A 25,382-nucleotide genomic window follows, 5' to 3' on the forward strand; every position below is an offset into this window, starting at 1 on the left:
GCCGGCTGGAAGGTGCGCGCCGCGCCGGGGCCCCGGGAGGGAGGGCCGGGAGGGGGGTGCCGGGCGCGGCGGCCGCGGGAGAGCGCCGGGCCGGCCCTAGCGGGGGGCGCGGGCCGCCGCCGGCGCCCTCTGCCTTGCCGCGTTGCTCCGGGCCCGGCTGCCGGCCTGCAGCGCCTTGCGCTGGTGCCCCGCGTCCGTCCCCTCGTGTCTCCGCAGCTCGGCGGAGGCCGCCGAAGGCTGCACCGTGTGCGCTTTGGATCCCCGAAAGCTTCCCGGGAAAGCGGGGTGGGCGAACAGGCTCTAGCTGAGCGGCTGTATGAGGCGAAGCGTTGGTTGAAGGGCTTTTAAACCCAAGGCTGTAGTTTTTTAGCAGCTGTGCTAAGCTYGGTATAAATAACTGCTTCATAGCAGACATTCTTGGCTTTCAAGAACCTCCCTTCAGAAAGGTCCCAGAGCAGTGCCGATTCGGCTGCGTAGCGAGTGATTGAGGACCTCTGCTGGAGTCAGGGAAAGGGAAAGCAGACCTAGGAATATGTTGTTCAGAAATCCTAATGTTACCTTCTCCTGTTGCTCTGGTAATAGGCACGTGCTAAGTTCTGTTACAAGAGTTAACTTGCATTTCTGTCCTCTGCAGGTGGCAGCCTGGTGTTCCCGTTCTGTTTAGTCAAATGAACTCGAGCAGAGAGAARGGGAGATGTGAGAACTGGCTTGTGAAATAGTCCCTTGCGCTATCCTAATATATCATAGCGGATGCCAGGATGACGGGAATCTGAAGCGTGTGATCTGTTGCTGCAGACTGGAATTACGCTGTGCTCCCCTTGTTTGCAGAGTCTCTCTCTGTGGTTAGCAGTCCTGCCTTGTGGTGCGGTGCTGTGGCAGCTTGAGCCCATGTGGTTTGGGGCTTCCATGACTCCAGCTGGGCATTCCTCTGCCTGCAAGCTGATGCCTGTGTGACCAAGCAGCCAGTCAGCTCAGAGTTGGATTTGCAGAAAATTTGATAGCTTTTTCTGGTAGGTTAGCTTTCAGTTGGCTCAGCTCTCTGAAGTGGCACATTGTGCGGCTGCATGAATGCTGGTGTTTGCTCAAGAGAGGGTAGGAACACCGTGAGAGGAGCACAGCTGTTCCAGCTTAGGTTGGCATAGGTTAATGCAAAACATTTCACCTTTCCTGTTTGTCCAGCTCACTGCATGTTCCTAGAGAGAGCTAGTAGTTTGACTGAAATTACCTATTCATTTTTTTCATTCTTTATGGAGATTGAATCCCTATTAACAAGCACTTAGACAGTGTGCTTGGATACATTTGCTTTCTTTTCGGTAGAATTGATGGTCTCACTGACAGACAGTTCYGGTTCCCTTAGGTTAAGGCAAGTTGTCCTGGTCCTGCTGCTGCTGTGTAGAATCATATTATTTTGTCAAACAGGTCATCGCATTGGTGTATTTTCTCTTTGGGAACGTCTCTGGGCAAAGGCCGCACTGTTCTTGGAGTTGTTTGATGAAATCTGAAGTGCTGGTGATTAAGTTCACTTGAAGTCTTGCATCCTGTGAATGGGCTAGCTCAGGCTAGCTTTAGCATGGGAAGAGAAGAGAAATGTCTTGTGAGGGAAGTTGAGAGAAGGCAGAATGACAGCAGCTGTGCTTGGAATTGGCCCACTGTATAGCTAGAGCAGCTTAAAACTGTTGACTTTACCCAGCAAGCAGGAAACTATGGTGGAGATACAATTGAAGCTGTTTAAAGGCTGGAAGAAATTCCCCTAAAAATTTGTTTTAATTTCTGACAAATATTGTCCAAGTCTGTTTTTGTATATAGATGGTATATTGCTAACTAAGCAATTAGGTATCCAAGAAAAGCAAAAGGAACTGCGGGAATTCCCTCTGCTCCATTTTCTTCCTTACCCTCCCTCTCAAATCCYGTTGGCATAGCTTGGCAGGATGCATGCCCTGGCTTGTGTGATGGAGCATGTGAGGCTGGAGCAGCGGGTGACTGCACAGCTCTGATTTCTAGCCCTGCTTTATGTTAACATATGGTTATTTAGATTTGTTTTTTCTTTGTTTACTTGCAGTAAGAATTATTTTTGTGACAAAAGATTTTTAATCTATTTTTATTAAGGTGCATTGGGTTAAAATAGGTTAGAAACTTACAGTTTAAAAGGTGCTGAGTAAGTCAAATTGATTAATTTTGTGGACTTAGTAAACTTAATAGGTGCACTTTTTTAAAACAAATGAAGGATGTATTTTCAGTTGAGAAATGAAGCTGCTTTTTGTTACTGTTCTGTATTTTAGAACTGTGATGCTCTGCATCTTTTTAATTTGTAGGCAAAAAGAAGAACTTCTTGGGTCATCTTRGCTTTATTGATATCTCAAATTTGAAGTGAATGGGTTGGACAAGGAAACTAATATGGAGCTGTTGCTAAATCTAGTATCTAGTTTAAGATACTACAGCTCTTGCAGTTCTAGAAACTAAAAGAAAAACRTCTTTGAAACACTTACTTTTATCCACTTTAGCTAATATAAAATCCATAAACTCATTGTTACTTCAGAATTACTTTACAGCTGTTTCACTCCAATATACAATTGAGGGAAATACAACTGTTACAGGCTACAAGGGTGTAACCTGTGTGAATTCCGGAAAATCTGTTTTCGAGGAAGGTAGTGTTTGCTGTTCTTGAACTGTTTTAAATGCTTTGTAAAGTGACAGTTTTGCTGGATGTGCAGTCTACCTTTTCTCTGTGATATTTCTACAGAAGTTAAGAATTAACTGGGCGGAAAGGCAGAAGTGTCCCAGCAGGGGTGTGTCCCTGGATTTCTTTGTAATCCTCTCCTCAGTACTCTGCAAGCTGCTYTATGGATAAGAGGATAATTCTTCCTGGCTTTTAGATTGTTTGTGGGAAGAAGGTGTTAAGGTTTTGGAATAAAGCTACGCTCTCTTCAGCAGAAGCATGTAAACCCTTCTGAAGCAGTTTGTGTGCCTTGGCTGCTGAATGCCTTGCTTCCGAGAGTGCAAGCAAGCTTCGTACAGCCATGAGCGGTGTTCAGGACTAGTCTTTCCCCGTGAAACATTTCACGTATTCTCCCAAAACCGTTTTATTTGTCTTCATAGGAATATAATGAACCTTAAAATCATCCTTTTTTTTAATCTATCAGAGATGTTTCACCTTAGCAAAAATCACCACCTTTTCCTTTATGTTGCACACRTAGGAAAAGCGACTGATTCTAGAGTACAGCATTAGTTATAGGAGATTTAGCTGACATCTCTGCRTTCACTTTGACAGAAATGTGTGTGTGTATTGCTAATTAGGAATCACTAGGTGCTCTGCTTGTCTGAAACAGAAGCTGTCACCTGTCAGCTAGCTCTTACCCCTTCTTGTGTGGGGCAGCATTTTGCCTGCAGATGTTCAGCCCTCTTTTCATTCTTGAGTTATATGTGCGTTGCTTGTAGTTGATGTTAGCTGTTGACCAGATAGATCAGGAGACCTGAGGGAGGGCTCTGTGGTGATTCCTCACATATAGCCTGCAATTCTGGTTAAGATTAGAGTGACTTCCCTGGCTTCCACAGCTGTAGTGCTGGCTCTGAAGGTCACTGGGCACCTCCTAGAGTTGAGGATGTTGAACCTTCTTTCAGAGCGTACAGAAAGCTTTATCACTTGGATAAAAGTTGAACTGGCTGCTCCTCCTATGGCCATCTGATGTTCTTCCATGGAAAAGTAATAAGTGAGAAGGCAAAACCAAGCCTCATCCATGTTCTTACTGTGCTGGGGCTGGTAGTATCAGCCAGGTTATCCTTATGCCTTCCAAATGAGTTCCAGTCCAGTGGATCTGAAATTAAGTGAAGACTTACTTTAGTGAAAATGAAAAGTTTATCATTCATTTGCTTGTTGATTACTGTCCAGTCAGCTTCTCCTTGCTTTTTTTGCAGATCTACAAAAATCAATGGTCAGTTCCTAGAATCATCACATTAGCTGTTTGCTCATCTCCACATGGACTCTGCAGGATCTCTGAAGATCTTTGGCTCTGACTTGTCACAACTGTAGCTTCTTAGCATGGGCAGGTGAAGGCCAAAACCAGTGCCAGGAGCTCTTTCTTGTATTACACAAAGAAATCCTCTCTGTGGATAGGAGCGTCTTGTGGGGGGAAGGCTTTATGCAGATTTCCTTCTGACTTTTGGTAATCATAATTTCAAGGTGATGATTTGAGAAGATATTCAAAATGTCTTTCTCTCCTCACTCCCTGAGACATAGCCAACTTTAAGCCAAAAAGCCATAAAGCAAAAGGAAATGTAAAACTTTGCTCAGTACTAAGATGCTGAGTTTAAGTAATTCTGCCCAACCTTCAGTCTAATGCATGTTTGTATGTAGAGGAGGCGTAGTTCAGAGTCTGATGTCCTGCCCGCTGTACAAGGGCTTGTGGGCAGCACCGCTTAGCAAAGACGACTACTTTCTGTGGGGTGCTGAGAAAGGCCCTAGTGTTTTCAAAGAAGTTCATCTACCTGAAGTAATACTATTCTACATTGAACTTTCTTACACTAATAATGTGGAGTTGCAATGTCTCAACTGTAACATGTTCTTAACCCTCTTTATTTAAAGTGACATTAACCCCCTTACCCCACCCAGGTATACTGCACTGAAAAAGATGGGAGAGCAAGATTTTTGTTTGTTGTTTTTAATATGCTGTAGGAGTTCCCCTCMAAAGGGGGAGAGGGCTCTCCTTTCTGGTGAAAACCTACCTGCCCTGTGCAATGCAAATCAAATTGCCTGAAGATTTTGCTGCTACTCTTTCCTGTACCCAGGTACTTTGTTTTCAGAAGGTGCTTTGCTCAACAGCTTATTTTTTCAAGCAGTTCTCAGTGAAGACTGTTCCTGGGATGCTGGTATTACTTGTTCCAGCAGGTTTTTTCTGCTCTGCCTAATCCAGAGTAGCTTTTGTATATGCTTGCATGTTTTAGTAAACTGGTAAATTGCCACAATTTTCCTATTTAGAGAGCTAGGGTTCTGTATTTTTTTCTGAACTCACTCTGGATTCAGAGATTACAAAAAGGAAAATGTTCTTGATAAGATACAGCTTTTTGTCTCCTAAGCTTGCTGTCCACTCACATGCGTGTTCTGGAAGGAGAAAAATGTTTTGGTTCCCTGGCTCTGGAGAAGTTGTTTACTCAGCAGAGTGCAGCTTTGCAAAAACCTCTGCAAAGAAGACTTTTTCCTAAAGCCTTTGGAGCCAAGTGCCAGGGTGAATGCTGAGACAGGCACTGACAAATGTGCAAGGTGGGGCATCCTCCTCTCGCAGCCTGCAAAGAATGCCATGGCAAATTATAATTTAGCACAATTACAGGCCCAGCGTTGGAACATGGCCCTACGCCGGGATGTAACCATATTCTTTGTATGCCTCCAAGGCAGTGAGAATGTATTAGAGGGAGCAGCAGTGACTGTACATCGAAATTTTCTAGTATTTTTTGTCATTAATCCTCAAAAGAGGTATTTTGCCAAGAATTCTGGTGCTTCCATTGTTCATAGCAGGAGCTTGAAATTGTCCGGGAAGGGTAGTCCTGGTGCTAGGGAGAGGTGACAGTCTGAAAATTCAGGCAGATGCAGGCAAGYACGCAGTTTGCAGGGATAGCTGTTTTGTGAGTCTTTCTTGGTACAGCTTGTGCTTGGCTTGGCCTGGAGCGCTCTGCTAGCATGGTTCACGCACCRCTGCTGCGTGTTCGTGCTGCTCCGGGCAAGGTACAAAAGAGCCATCTCCTCTTTTGCTCTGATCAGATCAGTGCTTCGAGAAAGGTGTGTTGCAGGAGAGTGAAATTAAACTTGTTTCTTCTGACTTATGTGAGAGACCTTTTATATCTCAATGAAGTACTTGGCTCAGACACTCTGACCTGCTGAAAAAAAACCCATCAGTTTTATGGTCGGTAACCTGAGACTTACCTACATAGCCATATATTCGCTTGGAAAGGCTGTCAGTGGTATGCCGCCGTGTGTAGGAAGCGCTTGGGCTTGCTACACAGTATTTCAGTATCTGCGGTAGTTGCCTGGAAGGATTGACCGGGTGAGCGAGTTGCCTAGTTGGGCTCCCAGCTCCCGTGGCTGATTCCTCCTCTTCAGACCTCCACCCCGTTGTGTTGCACCTACTCCCTGACCCCGATGTGGGGGAAAGGGCTATCGCAATGGGAAGGAGTATTCCTTTTTGGTAAATAGAGCTAGGAGATTTTATCAAAGAAGAAGTTTTAAAGCGGTGGTAACTATTTGGRAGTTAGGAAACCGTTTGTGTGTGTTGTTGGTCACCCTGCTCTGGCTGTTCCCYGTACCCCGTCTTGCGCATGAGGAGGTTGGGGTCAAGTGAATGATTGATTGTTCGGTGTACAGTGAATGTGTCTAGCCAAACTTTAATTTAGCATGATATCTATCATGAATTTCATAACGCTTTTGTCTGAATGTGGTTTACAGGAATCATCTTTGATCTGTGGCAGATCAGAGAGCCGGGCTGGCTTGCTTCATTTATTTATTTATTTATTTATTTATGCACCACAGTACTTAGCATGCAGCATAACCTGTCATAAGCTCAGAAAAATGATTTGGCCTCCAGAACCTCTGTAAGATGTTTGAGAAGATAGTAGACCCATCCTCCTACAACCACTTGTTGAAGAGGTTCCTGAGGAGCTGGAACGGAGGTTTTTCTGACTATGCTTGTTCCTCCAAATCACGCTTCCTTGTGGTCACAGATGTCACATAGCTAAAAGCTTGTGGATTGCAAGTGCTCAGCAGTGCAGGAAAATCCCAGCTGGTGTGAAGCTGGACATCTGAAAAGCTCACTTCGCCTATATTTTCAGCTTGAGTTGCCTAACATAGAAAAAGGAAATACGTCAGGGTCGCCTGGGCGACTGAACTCTGTCGCTTCCTCTCCTGTCAGATTTGGCTTGGAGTACTACCATTATTTTAGCATAGTTAATTTTCCATTTACTTCATGAGATTTGAGGGTGCCCTCTGTATGTCAGGCATGTTAGATCATCCCAGCAGATGCGCTCTGGCGCTGGAGAGYGTACAGCGCACTAACGTGAGAGAGCTGGGAGTAAAGGAGTCTTCCTCGTGCTACCTGCCTGAGACGGAGCAGTTCCTCTTGTCTGCCGGAGCCCTGACTTCCCTGATACCCTCCGGTGGTCGCTTCCCCTTGTCAGGAGTCACTCGCTGCAGTCCCCTATGCCCTCCCAGAATGCCAAAGCTGGTAGGTGAGTCAGTTCACTTCCACGCGGGGAGTATCTGGACCTGAGTCTTCTAGTACCTTTAGTAACAGGGAGGCCCAGGCACGCAGCTGCCTTACAAGTGCRGGTGCTGCAGCTGTGGTGGTGAGCTGCCTTACGAAGCTTGCCGGAGAGGTGTGAACGCATCTGGCGAGCTAGGAGTTGCAGTTTTGACAGCAGTTAGCCATAACAGTGTCCTGCTTTTTTCTCTTACCTGCAGCCGTACGTTGTTCTCTTCCTTCCCTGTTGGTGTTGGCCCCAGAGGAGCACATTCAAGGAGCTAAAACAGGCAGGAGAAGTAGTTTTCAGGAGGGATAAGGCTACTTTTTGGATTGGGTTAGCTCTCTGAACCAGGTTATAGTCAGACAAACGCTTGTGCTGGTGGGAAGCAGGGGTTAGGAGACGAGGGAGCGAGTGGTACAGCAGTCGCCTGTTTCTGCGGCTGCTGGCCATTATGTCAATTTAACAGAAACATGTAAAAGCACTTTGAGACTCTCTTAATGGCATAAAAGGTTCCGTGCTTCCTGTATCTACGTTGATGTGGATGCTAACCTTATTTCATGATAGCTTCTTTTTAGCCAAAAGACTGAAAAACTCGAAACTAAAATTTCTGTTTGGAGCCAGAAGTGATGGTTCTTTTTCTTCAGGTTTCAGTGCTGCTGAAAGGCTTCTGCAGTGTACTCCTCTTGACATGGTAATTAAAACCTGGCTTTAGCTGTAAATGATATCTAGCAGAAAATGGAATATAGTTGTCTGTGAAATTCTGAAATCCCGAACCTACTAGTTTAAAGTTCAAGTTCAGTAAATGGAGCTAAGAAACCAGCAGTTATACAACTCCAAACATGTACTGTGTGTACCAGCTACTGAGTCATTCCTGAGGGGACTTGGTGACAAAAGTTCAGGTTCCTTTCAGAGGAATAAATGAAGAATATGTGACAACCTGGTATATTTTTATTGCTGCAACAGTATGTGTTTGGCATCAGGAGCGTTCACCTGGGGAAGGGATAATTCTTTAGAAACCAAAGCAGCAGCCTTTTCGGGAGACAGGGTACCAGTCTGAATTATTTTTCTTGCAATTACAAGGAAAATATATATATATATATATTTTTTAATAAGGCCAAACAGGCATATTGTATAGCTGTTGCTATGAAGAGCTCAARTCAGGTAACTGTCTAAAGACACTGGCACATGTTCCAGCAGGTCTGATCTCCACAGGAAGCCTTGGGGGGGACTTTCTGAGTGAGAGCGTATTATCCTTCCATACTGAGCACAAGCAGCCAAATGCTCTTCTCCAAATTCTCGGCAGCCAAAGATTAAATAGAAAGCTAACGCAGAACCGCTTCTACATRTCCTTCCTTTTCCATGACAGCTCTCCACTTTCCCTCTGTTTATCTACATCTGCTTCGTTTTAGGACAGTGCTTTAGGTGAGCTGGACAAAATTAGCCTAGTAAGGACTTGTCAAAGAGGAAAAGGGTGGGGAGAAGGAAAGCACTAGGCAGGAAAACTCTGTTGAGAGGTGATGGAAAAGAATGATAGAAGCACAGTTTACTTTGTTCCAAATTAAGATGGTCTGCATGAAAGCTGAAGGCTGCTGTAGGCTGTTTAGCTCATATGAGTAAGAGGTACTCTTGGATCACTGTGTGACCAGTGCAGCACCTCTATGTGCAGTTTGACCATCTGTACAAATCAGATACAAATATGAAATGATGCACCGTAAAGATMTTGAGAGGAATGTAAGTTTATGGGGGATCTGCTCAAACAATGAGATTGTTGCTGCTGATTCTAAAATACTGGAGGTTTTACCAGCAAAGCTGCAGGACAAAAAGTCAGTTTGATAATGGTGTAACAGTTGTRTTAGCTTGCACTTTGTAGCAAAGCTAAACAAAAAAGAGGAGAGGGGTTCGGAGGGGCAAGGAATGTGTGTCTTGCCAAATGGAAAGATGAGAGGCTGAGTGGCATGTACGGTGTGGGAGTGCGGTGTCTGCTTGAACATCCTACCCCACTGGAAATGCACGTGGAGGAAAACGTACTGCCCCCTTGCAGTTTCTATTTAATCTTACAGCCACCAGGTTTACCATGACTGCTGCTCCACAGAATTTCACTCTTGTTTATCTGTTTGGGCAATAAAGATGATAATGGGAATACTGAATTTGAAGTCTTTTGGCATTTTTTTCATGTATTCTGTTTATTTGGTTCACTGATACAGTCTAATCCTACTGAAAGCTATGCAAAGTCAGTGATCCTCTGAGCTGTACAAAAATTCAGAATTTCAGCCAAATTTATCCTGTATGGTTACTGGGGTGGGAACAGGAGGGAAGACAAAGGTGCCYCTTTCTCGCAGCGACATTGACTCACATTGATTCAGATTCTTGGTGAGTTTGCAAGCCATATTTGGGAATTTGCCTACTCTTTGATATGTTTAGTTGTTACAAATTTCTTAGCAATAGGATATGGTTTTGAGAAGTTTAGTGTAAGTGTCCTGGTAGTGGGAATCTGCTAGTTGTATTAATAGTTTTGCACTTGATACTGCGGTGAGACATTACACTCCTTGCTGGTGTTGTGAAGCATGTCCAAGCAGAATCAGCAGTTTTGTATGGGTGGATCTTTGTTACAGTTTTCTTCTCTGGGTACTGTCTTAATACATTTATACCTAGGTGGGAAGTGTGGTGTCAACTGTCAGGTCCTCATATTTTATATTTTTTTTTCAGAACTCTATTAGACATAACCTGTCCCTRCACAGCAAGTTCATTAAAGTTCATAATGAAGCCACAGGAAAGAGTTCTTGGTGGATGCTCAATCCTGAAGGTGGTAAAAGTGGAAAGGCACCAAGAAGAAGAGCTGCCTCCATGGACAACAGCAGCAAACTTGCAAAAGTCAGAGGTAAAGCATCCAAAAAGAAGGCTTCTCTACAGTCCACTTCAGAAGCCACTGCTGACAGTCCTGGCTCCCAATWCCCTAAGTGGCCTGGGAGCCCGTCCTCAAGAAGTAACGAGGACTCTGATGTGTGGAACACTTTCCGGCCTCGAACCAGTTCCAATGCAAGCACCATTAGTGCCAGGCTTTCTCCTATCCTGACTGAGCAGGATGACCTCCATGATGAAGAGCTTCTCCCTTCTCTAGTATACTCCAGTGCATCCAGCAATGTTCCACCGACTGTGACTGAGGAGCTTGAGCTCATTGATGGGTTAAATCTGATGTCTCCCAGCTCATCTGTGCTATCCACCCAGCAATCTGCCTCAAGTGGTCCAATGCAGAGAGATTCCAGCTTTTCCTTACGGAGCCCAAATGCAGCTGGTCAGACCACTACTTTTGGCAATTCCTTGTTCAACCCTGTTGATATCTCGCTGCAGAGCTCCGTCAGCCATTTCTCTGGCCCTCAGACCTTGGAAGCTCTTCTGACACCCAGCTCTCCACCTCCAAGGGATGTTATGATGACTCAAGTGGACCCAGTTCTCCCGCAGACTGGTAGCAGGATGAGCAGCCGAACTCTTCTGCTTCTAGGCGGACAAGCTTCCCAGAGTAAGATGAGCCCAGCTAATCCACGAGGAAAGCCTACGGAGCAGCAGGCAGAGCCAGTTGGTGCCAGTGTTTTGCCGTCAACAGTTTCCATAGTAGCATCTCCTCAAAACACTGCCAGCATGGCCAATTTGAAGGCTCCAGTTTCTGCAACGACTGCCCAGTCAGTCCAACTGGGCACTCCACCACTTCTTTCTTCTGCTAGCCCTGCTCCTTTGGGATTGAACCAGGACAGGCTGCCCACTGACCTGGACATTGACATGTACATGGAGAATCTTGAATGTGATATGGATTACATAATCAACAGTGACCTCATGGATGGAGAAGGACTGGACTTTAATTTCGAACCCATTCTATCTACTCCCAGCTATCCCAGCACCTCACAGGCCTCCAACCATACTTGGGTACCAAGTTAACTTCAGGAGCACAAAAAGGTAGGTGTAGTTATGTAAAATACTGTTCTATAGCAGGAACAGCCCTGTCTGGGAAGTTTCCAGCCATGTCAGTGAAATAAAGGTACCTCTTTAGAAGTGCAGGTACTTTTTGAGTAAAATGCTTCTGAGAGCACTGTAGCATCTTAGAAGGAGGAAAAGCTATGCAAAGATGGGTGGATTTAACTTACTGGGTATGAAGCTGCTTAATGGAGTAGAGCAGCAATCTGAATGAAACCCCTTTTGTCTTTCATTGCTGAAGATGACTGCAGAACAACAGTGTCTGTCCTGGGATGCTTATAGCTCTGGATTTGTCATGAGAGCACCTGCTGATTCCATAAATAAAGAAATCCTGTATTTATGGAAGAGTTGAGCTGAGCAAGGCATACTGTGTTTCTGTCTAGGTTAGTTATGCCTGTAAAATTTTCTAGTATATGTAGTTGCAAAGTATGCCTGTTCTGTGACTGCCTGCTTCATGCTGCATGCAGCAGGATGCAATCACTCTGTTATCAGACCTTCTGCCTTTCCCTTAATATACAAGATGGTAGCTGTAAAATTTGGCAAGCCTATTTGTCAGTGTTAACTATTGAATTGCTGATACAGCCATTAGAATGGCAAAGGAAGAAGCAGCGGGAGGACAAGGTGTGAATGGAGATAGGAGGAGGAAGGATGTGTTAATACTGTCATGGGCATGTGCTTTCACTAACAGCAAAGCTGTCTCTTCACTGATCTTTCACATTTGCACAAAGCTTTCTAGAATTGGCTTGGCAAATAATGTATATGGGAACTAGAGTTTTTTTTTTTTTTTTTTTTTTTTTTTTTTTTTTTTTTTTTTTTTTTTTTTTTTTTTATTTTTTTTTTTTTTTTTTTTTTTTTTTTTTTTTTTTTTGAGGGCTTGACACTGAAACAGGTAAACGTCAGTTTGTAACTCTTTAGGCATCTGAGGCAAGTCAAATAGAGAAATTTAGCTCATGGCATGTTTTACGCTTGGAGCTCAGTTAGCTAACAGCAAATGGACCATTTCTTTAATGGACTACAGCACAGGTGGGGAATTGGTTGGAAAGTGGAAGCCTTACCCAGAGTATTTCCTACTCAGGAGGCATTTATGATATTTGTTAATGTTGCAAATTCAACCAGTAATACCGGCCAGCTGAGCAGAAGTGAGGGCAAATGGCAGATACTGCTTCAGGTTCAGGAAGCTCTTGAGCCTCAAAATGAGGGAGGCTTTGGGAATACTTATAAATATTCATGTACTTACCCTTCATATTCTTCTGAAGGAACCTGAGCAGCTTGAAGATAGTCCTGCTTTGAGCAGGAGTTTAGATTAGGTGGCCTCTGGAGGTCCCTTCTAACTTAAATTTTCTTGTGACATCTCTTGCTATTGGACGTGGTGGATACAGAATATTAGGCTAAATGTTTTTCTGCTSTGCCTCAGTGCAGTCATCCTAGACAGCCGTCCAGGGTCTAGACAAAGTGAAACGCTGTCCTTTGAGCTTGTGACGCTTAAACTCTTGTGAGCACCTTGCTGCTTAAATGCTGTGAACACATTGATGCACTGTCGTACTTTTTTTTTAAAGCAATTTGTCTCCATCTTATTCCATCTAAATCTGAACACAGTGCTTAGAATTTCATACTTTAGTAACGTTCTCCTGTCTGTACTTAAGATGCCTCTTTTTGTAGAAAGAGGGAGGGAGGATCAGTCAGACTTTCCCCTGTTTTGTTATGGGGCTGCTTACATTCTAGTGCATTTCGTACCTGTGCTCTTGTTGGATTACTGATAGCTGTCGAAGTTGAATATCTTAACTCCAGATAGGATATGGAAATTCAGTTTTGGTTTTAAGGACAGATTCTGTTGACAAGACATCAGTGTTTTTCATCTGCAGATGAAAGGACTGTTCAAGTTAGTGACAGGGACTGCGGTTTTTTCAGCACCGTTTCCACTGGATATTGTTCTGAGCTTTTGTGATTCTACACACCGTGCTGGCTCAGGCCATCGTACTCTGAGAACGCATCGACTCTGCAGGGGTATAAAATATTTTTCACCGGCTTGTTTTCAAAATGTATGGATGCTGTAGAATGTCCTGTGTTTTTTTGGGGTGGTTAGAAGTTGCTTGATGCTTAAAACCCTTGGATTTGTTGTGTTCCATGCATAAGATTGAAGTGATACTTTACAGAAAATAGATATACTAGAGACATGCTTACTAATAAAGAAGTGAGATCTGGAAAAAGTTCTGAAACATGATCATATACCAGCAGAAAGTGCAACTCCTACACAGTTCTTTGAACAGTTTTAAGCAGTATTGTGCTCAGAAGAGAAGTGACAATGCCCCTGTTCAGTTTGGGGGGGGGTGGTTAAGTCTTGTTTTTCTGTCCTTAGATGATCTTTGCTTTTTCTATATTTTGTGAAGCTTTTGAATTTTACCTGTGTACTGGAGTCCATGAGGTGGGGTGGGAGGGAGTGTTTCTCCCAAAGCAGAGCAGGTCTCGTGTAACATGCTGCCGAGACAGAGGTAGATCAGGGTTCTGAGAAGGGGGGAACAGGTTATAAGTGGGGAGAAACAGAAGACTTTTCTGAAGAGTGCCAAGAAAACTGGGAAAATAAGGCGGAATGTTCTCAAATTTAGAAGTTATGAAGAATCAAATGATGTACAGACATAAGCATCTGTGAAGAGGTCAAGACTGTCATCTTCCCTTCCTCTGAAACTGTTACTGTGATGAGTTATTAGGGCCCACGTTTGGAAATTACCATTCAGGAAGAGGACGGCTGCCTTTAAGTACTGCTCCAGTATGCCAGGCTTTTTCCTTTCATATCCTTCCTGTGAAACTAAACTCACATTGATGAAAGCTATTGTAAATTTTCTTAATTTAAAACTATCTTTGAGTAGACCTCTGCTAGCTTAGTCTGTAGCCTTCTGAACTGGTTTTGGTGTAATGCTAAAACTGTTAATAAATGCCAGTGATCATGCACTAATTTGAATAGCTTCAATAATTTGGAGCTGGGGAAGTATTTTCCTTAATAGGCAAGAGAAGATCTTTCAAAATCAATACTTAGTTTCTGTGTAGTGCTTGAGGAGAATGGATTAGTTGATGCTACCTATGGTGGGCAAAGCTGACATAAGTTGATTTCTTTTTGTAAATAAATGGCAAAGTGTTTGTCCACAGCTTTACTAGGAGTCTATCTGAGCCCCTTGTCTCTTTACTTGAAGATCAGAGCCCAAACATTGAAACCTTGCCTCTGCCCAGCAGTGATGCAACGCCCACAAACATAGCTTTTATTCTCAGAGGAAGAAAGTCAGCATGTGAAGACTTTCCTTAACTAGGAAAAAATAATTCTACAGCTTCTGCTGCTGTTGCTCTGGTAATAGTGTCTCATTCTAGTTGTAAACCTGTCAGTCACTAGTTAAAGCACTGGATGCTTAGGTGGGAGAGTGCTTTACAGGAACCCTAGTGAACAAGGTAATGGAAAAAAACCAGCATAGCCACAGGTGGAGTTTGGCTGTGGTGTGCATGGTGCGCAGATGTGGACAATAAGTCTTTCTTTCTGCATGTACCATTGATGTCCCCCTTTCTAGTCAGGAGGGAAGTGTGGGTGGCCATCTGGCTTCCTCTGAGCAGCTCAGGGGCTTCTAGCTTGATCATCTCATCTGCCTGTTATGTGTTTCTGCAGGCTGCACTGCAAGCCAGTAAAAGGAATACCTGGAAATAGAGTTGCCTCTTTTGTACCATGTGTAGGTCAGTGCAAAGTCCATCTGTTCTTCTGGTGGAGCTCACTTAATGTTCTTGAGTTCTTCAGTTGGACTTGATAAGGCTTGATAACATGCAGAGCCCTCTATCCCTTGCCTAACCTGATCTCGCCCTGTGTTATCTTTGCTGTACTCTAATTCCCAACACTAAGTTTTGATCTGCCAGAAAACAAATAAATAAAACCTCCAACCATTTGCAGTTTCTCAAAGTAGCCTACTGCTTGGGCTTCTGTTTTAAGTTGTTGCCTTTTCTTGCTAAGGGATAACTCCCTATCGTGTAGCTGCTCTACACAAATTTGTTTCACGTTTGCTTGCCCTATTGCTGGATGCAGCCAAGTTGGTGTCCTACATTTATTTTACTATTCTACCTTCCAATGCAGATCCTAGGTGCCCAGCAGAGGTTTTGTGTAAGTGTCTTAAATCTGCTTAGACCTATTCCGAGGCTTGTTTGAAGGAGTTGCGACTGCTTCTTTGCTACTGTAAGCTGACTTTAACTACGGTGAAGCAGAAAGCCTGAGAAGGGATTTCTTCTAAGACCTGGGGGAGGATATTTGGAAATATGTGTAGGTAGATACAGGTTTTCTTTAAGTGATGGTCATGTAAATTGTTCTTTTAGTGTGCAGTCTCTAAAAAGCCCTTAGTCTTTTTCCTACCAGTTCATGTTTGTGACTGCTTAAGGAGAAGAGCAATTTTCTTCTTCCCTGCTGCTTTCCTGCAGTGCTACTACTGTTAGCCAAGTCCTTCTTTAAACCTGCTTATCTTGCAGAGCTTTGTTAGTGCCATCAGCTTATAGGAGGAGTACTTACTTTTGACATTTGTGCTTTTGTTTTGTCTTCCTGTTTAAATTGTTCTCTGAAGTTTGGAGCTGTGCAGTTACATCCTCCACTTGACTTCCATTGATCAAGGTCTGTTGTGATCTGTGTTTGTTCCCTACTGGAAGTGGGCATCCTTTGAGGAGCACAGGGCTGATTGACAGTAATTAATTCCTTATCTGGGTATCCAGGATTCTCCCTGAAGCTGAGATCTAACCATGCATTCTATTTTTCTTCTTCCTAGTGTCCTTCAGGTTTTGAACATCGGGTTCTGACTTCGCTTCCCACCCCAGCAGAGAAAAGAATGGAGCACGTTGGATACAGTTTCCCTGCACACCACACCTTGGGCAGAAGGGGCTGCCTACCTGGGAAGAAGGGGGCAACCTGTACCTGGCTGCAACAGGAAGAGTTTAAAAATAATAATCCTGTTATGTGCCACATCTCTTCCTACATACCTGACCCTGCCTTGGACATCTGGGGGAGACTCATGTCCAAAGAGGAGGCCTGGTAAAAACCTTGGCCAGAGTTTTCTGTGCCAGGCAATAGCATTTTCCCATGTGAAGAGTTGAGTTTGCTGGAGGAGTATCTCAGTGGCTATCCTATCTCTGCTATGGCAGAAAGTCTCCCAGTGCCTCGGACTGGYAGGGGGCCTGCTCTGTTCTCACTTGGCTTGCCCTCTGGGATGAAATAGTTGGACGTTTTCATTAAGCCACCAGATGTGCACTTGGTATCCCACAGACTTGCAGAGGAATTGGAAGAGCTTATTGGTGGAAACCTTGTGGAAAGTGGAAAGCGGATGTACTATATTGGGGGGTTGGTTTCAGTGGTTTCGGTGTGCCCTTCTCTGTAGCATCCATCGACACTCTGCAGGGAAGGGTGGGTGTTGTAGAAGGCTTCCTTTCGTTCATTCGAGCGGAACAGGAGGATACTCAGCTTTTTCACTGTGCCAACAGAGCCCCATTGAATCAGAAGCGCGTTTAGAGAAGTCCCTACGCTGTTTTCAGCACTTTCCTGATACACCAGGCTGCTGTAAAATAGGCACAGGTGCTAATAGCTGTTTCTGGGACATCAAAACATCTTAGATTTGTTTCTGAGCTGTCTTGCTACAGCAGAGAAATGGAAAGCCTGGGTGTGGCCTTAACAGAGCCCTGGTTGCTTTTCAGAAGGGCATTTTCTATAGATGAAATATTTTTTTACTAATCTGGGAACTTTCTACAGTAAATATGAAGCCAATGTTAAGTGTATCCCCATTAGACATATTAGGCATCTCTCCCTCTGAGAAAGGTACAAGTGACAGCCTTTTTTCAGAGCTGTATTAGGAACAAATACATTTGGTGTTTGATAATGTATATGATTGAGGGGAAAGAATTGGCAAGTCCCTGCAGTTTAAAACCACCTTGGGGAAGGGTTGTACATTATTGTAATCTATATGTAAAAGTAGCTGCAAATTACATAGAAGCTTTTCTAAACCTTTTTAAATATATATTATATATTTTAATTGAAAATGAGATTATTGGATAAAAACACATTTGCTGCATCTGTCCCCTTGATACCGGACACTACAGTATGGGAGGGGACAGACCTTGAGCATTTTGGGCCAAGGAGCTGAAGATGTCATTGGAAAAGTGGGAAGGGCACCACAGTATAACTGGAGAATAGCTGCTCTCCCCCAAACGGGAGGAAAGCGCCTGTGTGGCATGGCGTTCAGCCATAGCTGCTCAGTCTCTTTCCTCGATTGGGCGCTCCCACTGAGCCAAGAGCACAAGGTTAGGGAATGCTAATCATTAACAGCGCTCTCATTCTCAGCTAATCCTTTAAGTAGCTGGACTGCAGCTGATATATCAGACATGGATTCCCTAGTCTACTAAGAAGGTGACGGGACTAGAGCATGCTAGATCTGCTGACGCTCTGGTTGGCCCTTATGGAGAGCACTGTTTGTTGTATTTGGTAGCTGGCTTTTTGGTTTCTGCAGCTTTTTGTTTTCTTGCTGAAGTTTCTGTTACTGCTCGTGAGCTTGAGGCTTGTACGTGCACTGTTTTGGATGTGCCTGGGATTCTGCCCCATCTCTTTGTCCTTGTGTGATAGAAGCTAGGAGTCAAGAGCTAGTTGGAGCATTAGCTGACATGTTCCTGTCATCTTTTTGGTGTTTGCAGTGGTCAGATCTAAGAGATGTAGTGCTCTTATGGTGTTCTAGTAAACTTAGTCTGGCAGAAAGTCTTTGGACTGTGACTTTCCTTCAGCAGGTTTGTATCATGCAGTGTAGTGAGCAGTACCACCTTGTCTGTTCTGAGTGTTTTCATGGGTTTCGCTTCATTTTCATTTTGGTGGAGATTGGGACGGAAGTGGTTCATCTGGTTACCTGAAGCAAGAGCTTCCAACAGCCTTATCTTTAGCATGTTCTGCCATTACAACCTTTAAATAGTTTGGTTACTTTAGCTTTGAAGGCTCTCTTCATTGCAGACCTCATAGTGATATGCTTCAAATTCACCCACAATCTGTGTGTCTGGCCACTGCTCATTGTAACGAGGGGGAAAAAAGGCAGATCCTACACTGGGATTCCAGGTCTTGCAAACTTGAGTCATAGATGCATGTTCATACTACAGTTAGTTCATTAGAAAAAAGATAGATAAGCTTTCCACAAACACCCAATCCTACCTATGGCATATATTGCACATAAGAATCAACTGTTCTGAGCTGCACTTAATAGATCTGGCAGGATTTGCAGTTTTGGCGTTTAACGTGCCGCACTGTCAGCTTGGGCCGTAAGGGGAAATGAGTCACATGATCTGCAGAGCAAGTTGACTGACTTCTCGTGCTTCGCAGGCACAGCACTGAGAATTGCAAGCGCAAGCCCAGTTGGCTGTGTTGTTTCACAGCCATACATCAAAGGACAGGATACAAATACATGTGATCATGCTACACATGATGTTTTGTGCTGCCTTTTATCATGAAAACAGAGCCCAAAGCRATAGAAAGGGCAACATTGGTCACCAGTGATTCAGACCTGCAAAGCCATAGTGAGCCATTTCTGGCTGGTTGGTCTGTGCGAAAGAGGTGTCTACTTCAGGGCCTTCGAAGCTGTGTCCCCTGGATGTGACAGCCCCGGGGGCCTGCTCTGTGAGCTGCTGCGAGCCTGGCCGTGAGTGCTCATGGAGTGCCCTGGGGAGATCTGTCACTCCTGGCTAGTGCAAGTTCTTTGCCTCTTGCAGCTCAAGGAGCTGCAGCCCAGGTTCRTTGCAGTTGGTGCCCACAGGTGTGGCTTGATAAGAGACACTGTCTCTTTATTAAGGAGTAGAGCGTGTACCTATACTTTTCCCTACTCTCAGTGCCAGACTTCTGGGGAATGAGCTGTCCTGGGGACATCACAGGTGTTGAGCACCTCTGGCAGGAGTCCTACTGTGCAAGTGTACAGACCAAGTGTGTCTCCTGCAGCAGTCTGTGCGGGTGCTTTCTGTYGCCTGGACACAACGGGATCCAGCAGTGGCTGGAGAAGCCTGTGCGCGCTGATGCTGAGGATGGCGTTTGGGAGACGCGTGGTGCTCTCAGAGTGCACAATAAACAATGAATGTAATGCTGCAGAGACAGGCAACTTAGCTCCTCGTTCGTATGTGTGACAAGATAGCTGGAATCATGGTTGTGGAGGGCAGGGAAGCAAAGAACTCTGAAGTTTTCCAGTCCCTTCTCAAATAGTTTTCTGCTGATAAACCTTGAGCTTTCCTAGCCTGGGATACTTCCTCAGAGGACACAATAGACTTCAAAGTTTCTAAACTGCTGCTTGCTGAAAGGATATACCTAGGAGGGGTTATTCGATACTTGCCTCGTTTCTTATTTACTTTSCCTAAGTGTTTGCTACTGGCTGCTGCCGGATTCAGGATAGTGTCTAGATGGGTCTTTGCTCTGAGTTAGCATAGCAGATCCTGTACTTAGGAGCTACCTTTGCTCCTAACGAGAGGTTGAGCTGGGATTTTGAGAGCAGCTGTGAGCATGGTGAGGAGGGGAAGGGGCCAGTGAAATTGGGAGCAATACTCCTGGATAAGTGCCTGAGAGGAACGGGCTWTGGGGGCTGATAGCATGAAGCCTTACATCGTGCTGGGTGTATTTTCCTTGTCCTCATTGAGCTTGGGTGACAAGTTTCTTCATCTCCAGTGAAGAAAACACTATCTTTCACTGTGCAGAGCCACTGAGCAGCTCTGCTGTGAAGGACTGTTAACAGCTACCCATGGAGCCTAGCAGGGGACAGGCTTGTTGCTTTTGTTTACACCTGGATTTGCCTGATTGCTTGAGCAAATAACTTCCTTATAACTTCAGTGTATTTTAATATATTCCCAACTTCCTGTGGGAGCTTGGAATATTTCTTGGAGCTCTTAATTTTTCTAGCTGATGTGTCCAAAAACATGACATCCCCTACCCTGTGCTGCTTTAAAAACAGCAGTCAAATCACTCTGGTAAGTGATAGGAATGAAAGCAGTGGGAGCGTTCCAGAGCCTGGGTGTATTCATAAATGAGGCTCATACTAGAAGCAAGTATCACTAATCAGCTTTTCCAAAGGAAATGCCTAAAAAGCTTTTATATAGATCATGATTGGTTCATTTTCTTATTTAGTTGCTTATTTATAGCCACACTCAAATGCTCAAGGGCTAGCATTGCTCCAGGAAACCTGTGTCTGGTGCCATGGATAGGAGTGCCTTGGGAGTGGTGTCCTGGATTGTCACCAAAAGACTGTGCAAGTTTGGAGCCATTATCCCCCCCCCCAAAAAAAAAAAAGGTATGGGACCTGAGCAGGAACAGGGATGGCTTAGGGTTTGCCTCAGCTGAGTGTCTAATGRAAAACTTGTTCTTATTAAATTAATGGTGGGGGAAAAGCAAGTAAGAGGTGATGCCTATAGCCTGAAAGATCTATCCATGTGAAAGCTTGGTAGCACATGGTAACCTATCACTGCAGTTGCTGGCCCTTTGAGAAGAGGATTCCCCTCTCTTAAGTAGCCTTTACATCTCTCCCYGTGTCAGTATATATGTGGCCAATGAAAAATGATCTCCAATGGAATCAAATTCCACCTAATATGGTGTAAAATAGGGAGAAGAGACATCAGAAGCTGAAGATAAAAGAGCTGATAGTTTTGCATTTATGGTTCTCCAGCTAAGGTAGTTTTATGGTGTGTAGTGAAAGGGGATGTTCACAGCTGGTGCTGTGGTGCTCAGGGTGGTGCTAACCTGTGGTGCTCCCAAGGTGTGTCWTGAAGGGTTTGGATGTTCAGAAGATAGGTCACTTCTCCCGGAAGGAGCCTGCCTTATAAGGCAGTGGAGGTGGTTCTGTGGGGAAAAAAATGTTTCCAGGACAGTGAAGTCTTCACCTAGTATGGTCACAGGGAGGTTTTCTGCGTTGCTAGCACAGACGTCTGCTGCATACAGGGCAGGCACCACTAGCTGATGTAGTTTCCACCCCTATCCCCACTGCACTCTYTCACCCATTTCTCACAAGAAAGTTTGTTTTCTTTTGTTGTTTTTTTTTTCTACATAATAAATCTCTGCTTTTGTTTGCTCTCTGTAGCAGTGTAACTTCTGAACCATTACAGGCTCTTTGTTACCATCTGTGCTAGCAAGAATGTAGAATGTGCTAGACTAGGGGGGAATGTTTGACAAATAAAAACCTGTAATCCTCTGCTCTGCGTCTCATGCAGTTTGTTCTGTTCCACTGGCGAGGTCTGGCTTTTTCTTTGCCCTCAGCTTCTTTCCTTTGCCTTCCTCAGCTGGTAGGGCAGCCTCCCACTGAAATGCCCCTTTGCTGGCCGGAGGTGGAAGGGGCGCAGTGTGACAGCCTACAAGAGGCTCCTGGGTGCTCTGAAGCGTGGAGCCCTGTGTTACAACTTGCAGGCAGGGTGTAGGGGCGCATGGATTGGCCAAGCTGTAAAACTGACACTGAATTTGTGGCTGTTGAAGGACTGGTCCAGAGTCATGCTAAACTGGTCATTCCTTGCCCTTCTAGACCCAAGTGCAGGAGATAACTYTATTCACTGTGCATAGCTACATTCAAACAGCTTTGAGTGTTGGCAAGTCTACCGGTTAACTCTGGGTGTATGAAGATGGAGATCCTAGTTGCTTCAGTCTTTCAGCCACTCAATCCATGAAGCAAATGCTGACACTTAATGAGGATGGCTGAGCATGGTAGTGCACTTTTATTTTTGCCTGCATACTCCAAGTCCTTCATTGGAAAAGAGGGAGTTACTACAGCTAGGGAGCATTTTCTGATATTAGAAGAAAGGCTTGGAGCTGCCCGTCGAAGGGGACATGAATATCCTCGCAGAAGCCAGTATGTGGTTGTTCCTAGGTACTGCAGATCTGTTCCAAGGTGTGTAAGCAGGTAAGAGGCCTTTCTGGAAAGGAAAAAGCTTTCAGATAGCTGTGTCAAGAAGTACTTTTTGACATAAGGCAAGTGGGAATGAAGATGAAGTTTGAGCCAGTGAAGCAGCTTGCAGGGAATCTGATGGAGCCTTTGACCCAGCAACATGTCGATCTAGCGGGTCTGCCCTTCTCTCTGCTGGGCTCGCGCTGCAGCGCGGTGCTGGCCCTTTYCGCCCTCCCAGTGCTCTATGTACTGTGCATCACAGGTCATCTCAGGAGGGGTCTGCTGCAGAGCACAGTGATTCAGAGCCTTGGTCACTTTGCTTTTGAATGGAGACAGGTAAGGAGATCATGGTAAAACCAATGTGAAGCAGTTTAGAGAAGGTATAGAACATGTTCTCCTTGTACCTGATCAAGTCAGGGGAATCAAAAATGAGGATTTTTTTAAAAATAATGAGAAAATCTCACTAAGTTGCTGCAGTTGGCTGGGAACTTGCATTCAAAGGCTTGAATACTTAATAATCAATGATGTCTGTTAAATAATACCACTGAAAATAGTATTGTTAAAACACTTGATGCAAATAACTCTGGAAGGGATCTTAAGCCTCCTGCTTCAAGATTTAAGCCWATCTCCAAATATCAAGGATTAGGAGGAGAACCTCAGGGGACCTGTCTACCCCACATCTGTTCCTGTGAGACTGCTTAGGATGTGCAGAACGGTAGCTGCTGCTGGAGAAAGAAAGTGAGTTGGGTGAATGTTGCAGTTGTTGAACAGAGCAGATGCATTCAAAACTTGGCATAGTTTAACAGGGCAACATTCCTTCCCCACAGCAGCTGTTACCCTTTTTATTTTAATTTGAGTTTTAGCGTGTGGGACTCGAGCATTGTCAAGGTGAGCAGAGCGCGGGAGAGACTCCAGGCTGGAACCCACAGCTTGAGCCAGGGCTSCTTCTGACTGGTGTGACACCATCTGCGCTAGACGCTTAGTGTCCYGCTGTGTCCTGTCCTAACAAGCAGATCAGTTTAGTGCACCTTCGTGGCAGTAGGTCAGCCTTGCTTTCAGCCTAGGAGACCTTTGAGCTCCCCTGAGTTGTCACCAAAAACATTTTGGCCTAGGGAAATAGGTCCCTGCAGAACAGCAGTATCTCAAGCCAGYGCAAAAACTGTTCACCAGCTTTTCTGCTTAGCTCCTGGCCAAAGGTGTGCTTTCCCCAAGATGCTTTGTGTTGATTAACATTTTTCCTGTGCCACCAGTAATGGGACCATGTGTGAAATCACGGCGCCGGGATGTCCCCCCTACGCCACAAGAGCAGCACGAGGGAGTAGCTGGTGAGCAGGGGGTGCAGGCCCGTGAACRAGGAGACGGTGGGTGGACGCTGCCTGCTCCAGGAGCTGCTCCGGAGGAGTCCTGCCGGGACAGCCTGCCCCCAACTCCCACGTGCTTTTCCTTCCCTCCTCTGCTGCTGCAGCATAACCAGCCGCCGTAGGCCTGGCTTCTCCTGGGTCGCTGTAGGCTCTGCGAAGAGTAAACACTGCMGCTCGGCTCGCTGCTCTCGCAGCCGGGAACATGCCATTCCTCCCACCATACAGCTCGGGAACAGCTCGGCTCTTACGACAGCAGCCCTGGCTGCGCCTGCCAGCGCGGCTCCCTGCCACGGGCCGTCGCAGGGAACACGGCGACCACTTTGGGCGCGTGCCAATATCCTCCCTTCGGACGGCTGCAGGTAAGGCCGTGGTGGCCTGGCTCCYGCAGGAGAGGGTGCTGGAAAGCCTGGGAGGTTACTGCAGAGCCAAACAAGCGCGTGTTGGGCTCTGGCAGCTTTCCTCCTTCCAGCCCCTAAAGCTGGAGGAGATATTCGCTGGCCAAACGGATGACTGGTGTGGAGAGACTTGTGTGGAGGGCCGGGRCACCAGGGCAGGGGCCCAGGTGTTCGGGTTGCCGGACTCGTGGAAGGCGGATGACTGCGTGCCCTGCCTCGACCGGCACGGCAGCCCCACCGCCGCTGAGCCCTCTCGTGCCTCGTCCTTGGCGTGGGCTGGCTGAGCAGGGGCTACCTGATGGTCTGGAGGGACCAGCTCGTAGGCGTCGCAGGCTAAGCCTGGTTATCGGGTGAGCGCATAGCATTGCTTTAAAGAACTAAGCAAATTATTTACCAGGCTTCCAGTGAGATAATGCCCTTCACTAGAGATGCTGCTACAAAATGCACCTGGGCCACCGGGCTGACTCTGCTCCGCGGGGAGCAGGTAGCTTCATGTGCTGCTTCCTAGCCCTGCGGTCGCGTGGGGAAGTTTCCTTGGCTGGGGAGCTCGGGCTGGCAGGCTCCCTGGCCTCGGCCGCACCTCGGCTGCTTTGGGGGCCCTTGTGCTGAGGACCGATTGGAGCCAGCAGCCCGTGAAGCCCTTGATCTTCCTGCTGCAACTGATGGTTGTTCTGCAAGCTCCTGCCAGGCCGCCACTCCACGCGCAGCCGCGAAGAGCTGGGGTCAAAAGGGAGGAGCTGCCTCAACATCCCCATCGCTGAKCAACGCTGCAGGAGCTGCTGCGTGGAGCAGGGCAGGAGGCTGGAGCTGGGCTGAAGGGGACGGGGCAAGCGGGGCCAGGCACCTTGGACCTCCCCGTGCGGGAGGGCAGCCGGGTTTGCCGCAGCTGGAGCGGTCCGAGCCCGGCGGTCACCCTGTGCGAGGAGCGGAGCAGAGTCACTGTGCAGCCCCTTCCGAGGGCTGGGAGAAAGAAAACGCGCGTCCGTGTCAAACATAATATATTTATAGCAAAAATAGGCTTTTTCTGTAGCTCCCATACACAAGGTTTTTCTTTCCCCGTACATTTACGCAGTAAACAGGTTGACTGAAGCAGTGTGCACCGGGCTTTTCCAGCTGTCCTTGCTTCAGCCTCCCACTGGCTATGGGCGGCCCCAGCCCTTCSTCTTCCTCGGCCGCTGCCCCGGGCGAGCGGGGCTCCCAGCCCAGCCGCCGCTGCGCCCTCGCAGGGCGGGAGGGAGCAGCCGGCGGGGAAGGGGGGGGCGACGTCCTCGCCCCAGCGTCCCGCAGCGCTGCCGCGGCCGAGCGGGACGGAGGTACGAGCCCCGGCGAGCGCGGAGACCGCCCTCGTTTCCATAGCCCCTCCGGAGCCGCGGGCCCGGCTGGAAGCCCGGAGCCGGCGYGGGAAGGCACGGCAGCCCCCGGAGCCGGCGCGCGGCGAGCTTCACCGTTCGGAGCCGGCGTGGGTCAGGAGCGCTCGCCGGGCCGGGAGGGCTTTTGGCACGTGGAGATGACCGGCAGGCCCCACGGCGGCGAGCGCGAGCCCTCCCGGCGCCGGCGCG

The 25,382-nt window shown here is 46.4% G+C and overlaps 1 protein-coding gene across 1 annotated transcript; it reads left to right on the plus strand.

Moving 5' to 3' along the window:
- Positions 1 to 7,101: 7,101 nt before the first annotated feature.
- Positions 7,102 to 20,468, plus strand: FOXO4 (forkhead box O4). The gene is made up of 3 exons (XM_085325566.1): positions 7,102 to 7,209; positions 9,931 to 11,172; positions 15,969 to 20,468. The coding sequence occupies exon 2, from the start codon at positions 10,012 to 10,014 to the stop codon at positions 11,152 to 11,154; it is 1,143 nt and encodes a 380-aa protein (XP_085181692.1). The 5' UTR covers positions 7,102 to 7,209; positions 9,931 to 10,011; the 3' UTR covers positions 11,155 to 11,172; positions 15,969 to 20,468.
- The last annotated feature ends 4,914 nt before the right edge of the window (positions 20,469 to 25,382 follow it).

Source organism: Rhea americana, unplaced genomic scaffold (assembly GCF_003343005.1).
Source record: "Rhea americana isolate MKP2758 unplaced genomic scaffold, rheAme1 scaffold_98, whole genome shotgun sequence".
NCBI classification, from domain to species: domain Eukaryota; kingdom Metazoa; phylum Chordata; class Aves; order Rheiformes; family Rheidae; genus Rhea; species Rhea americana.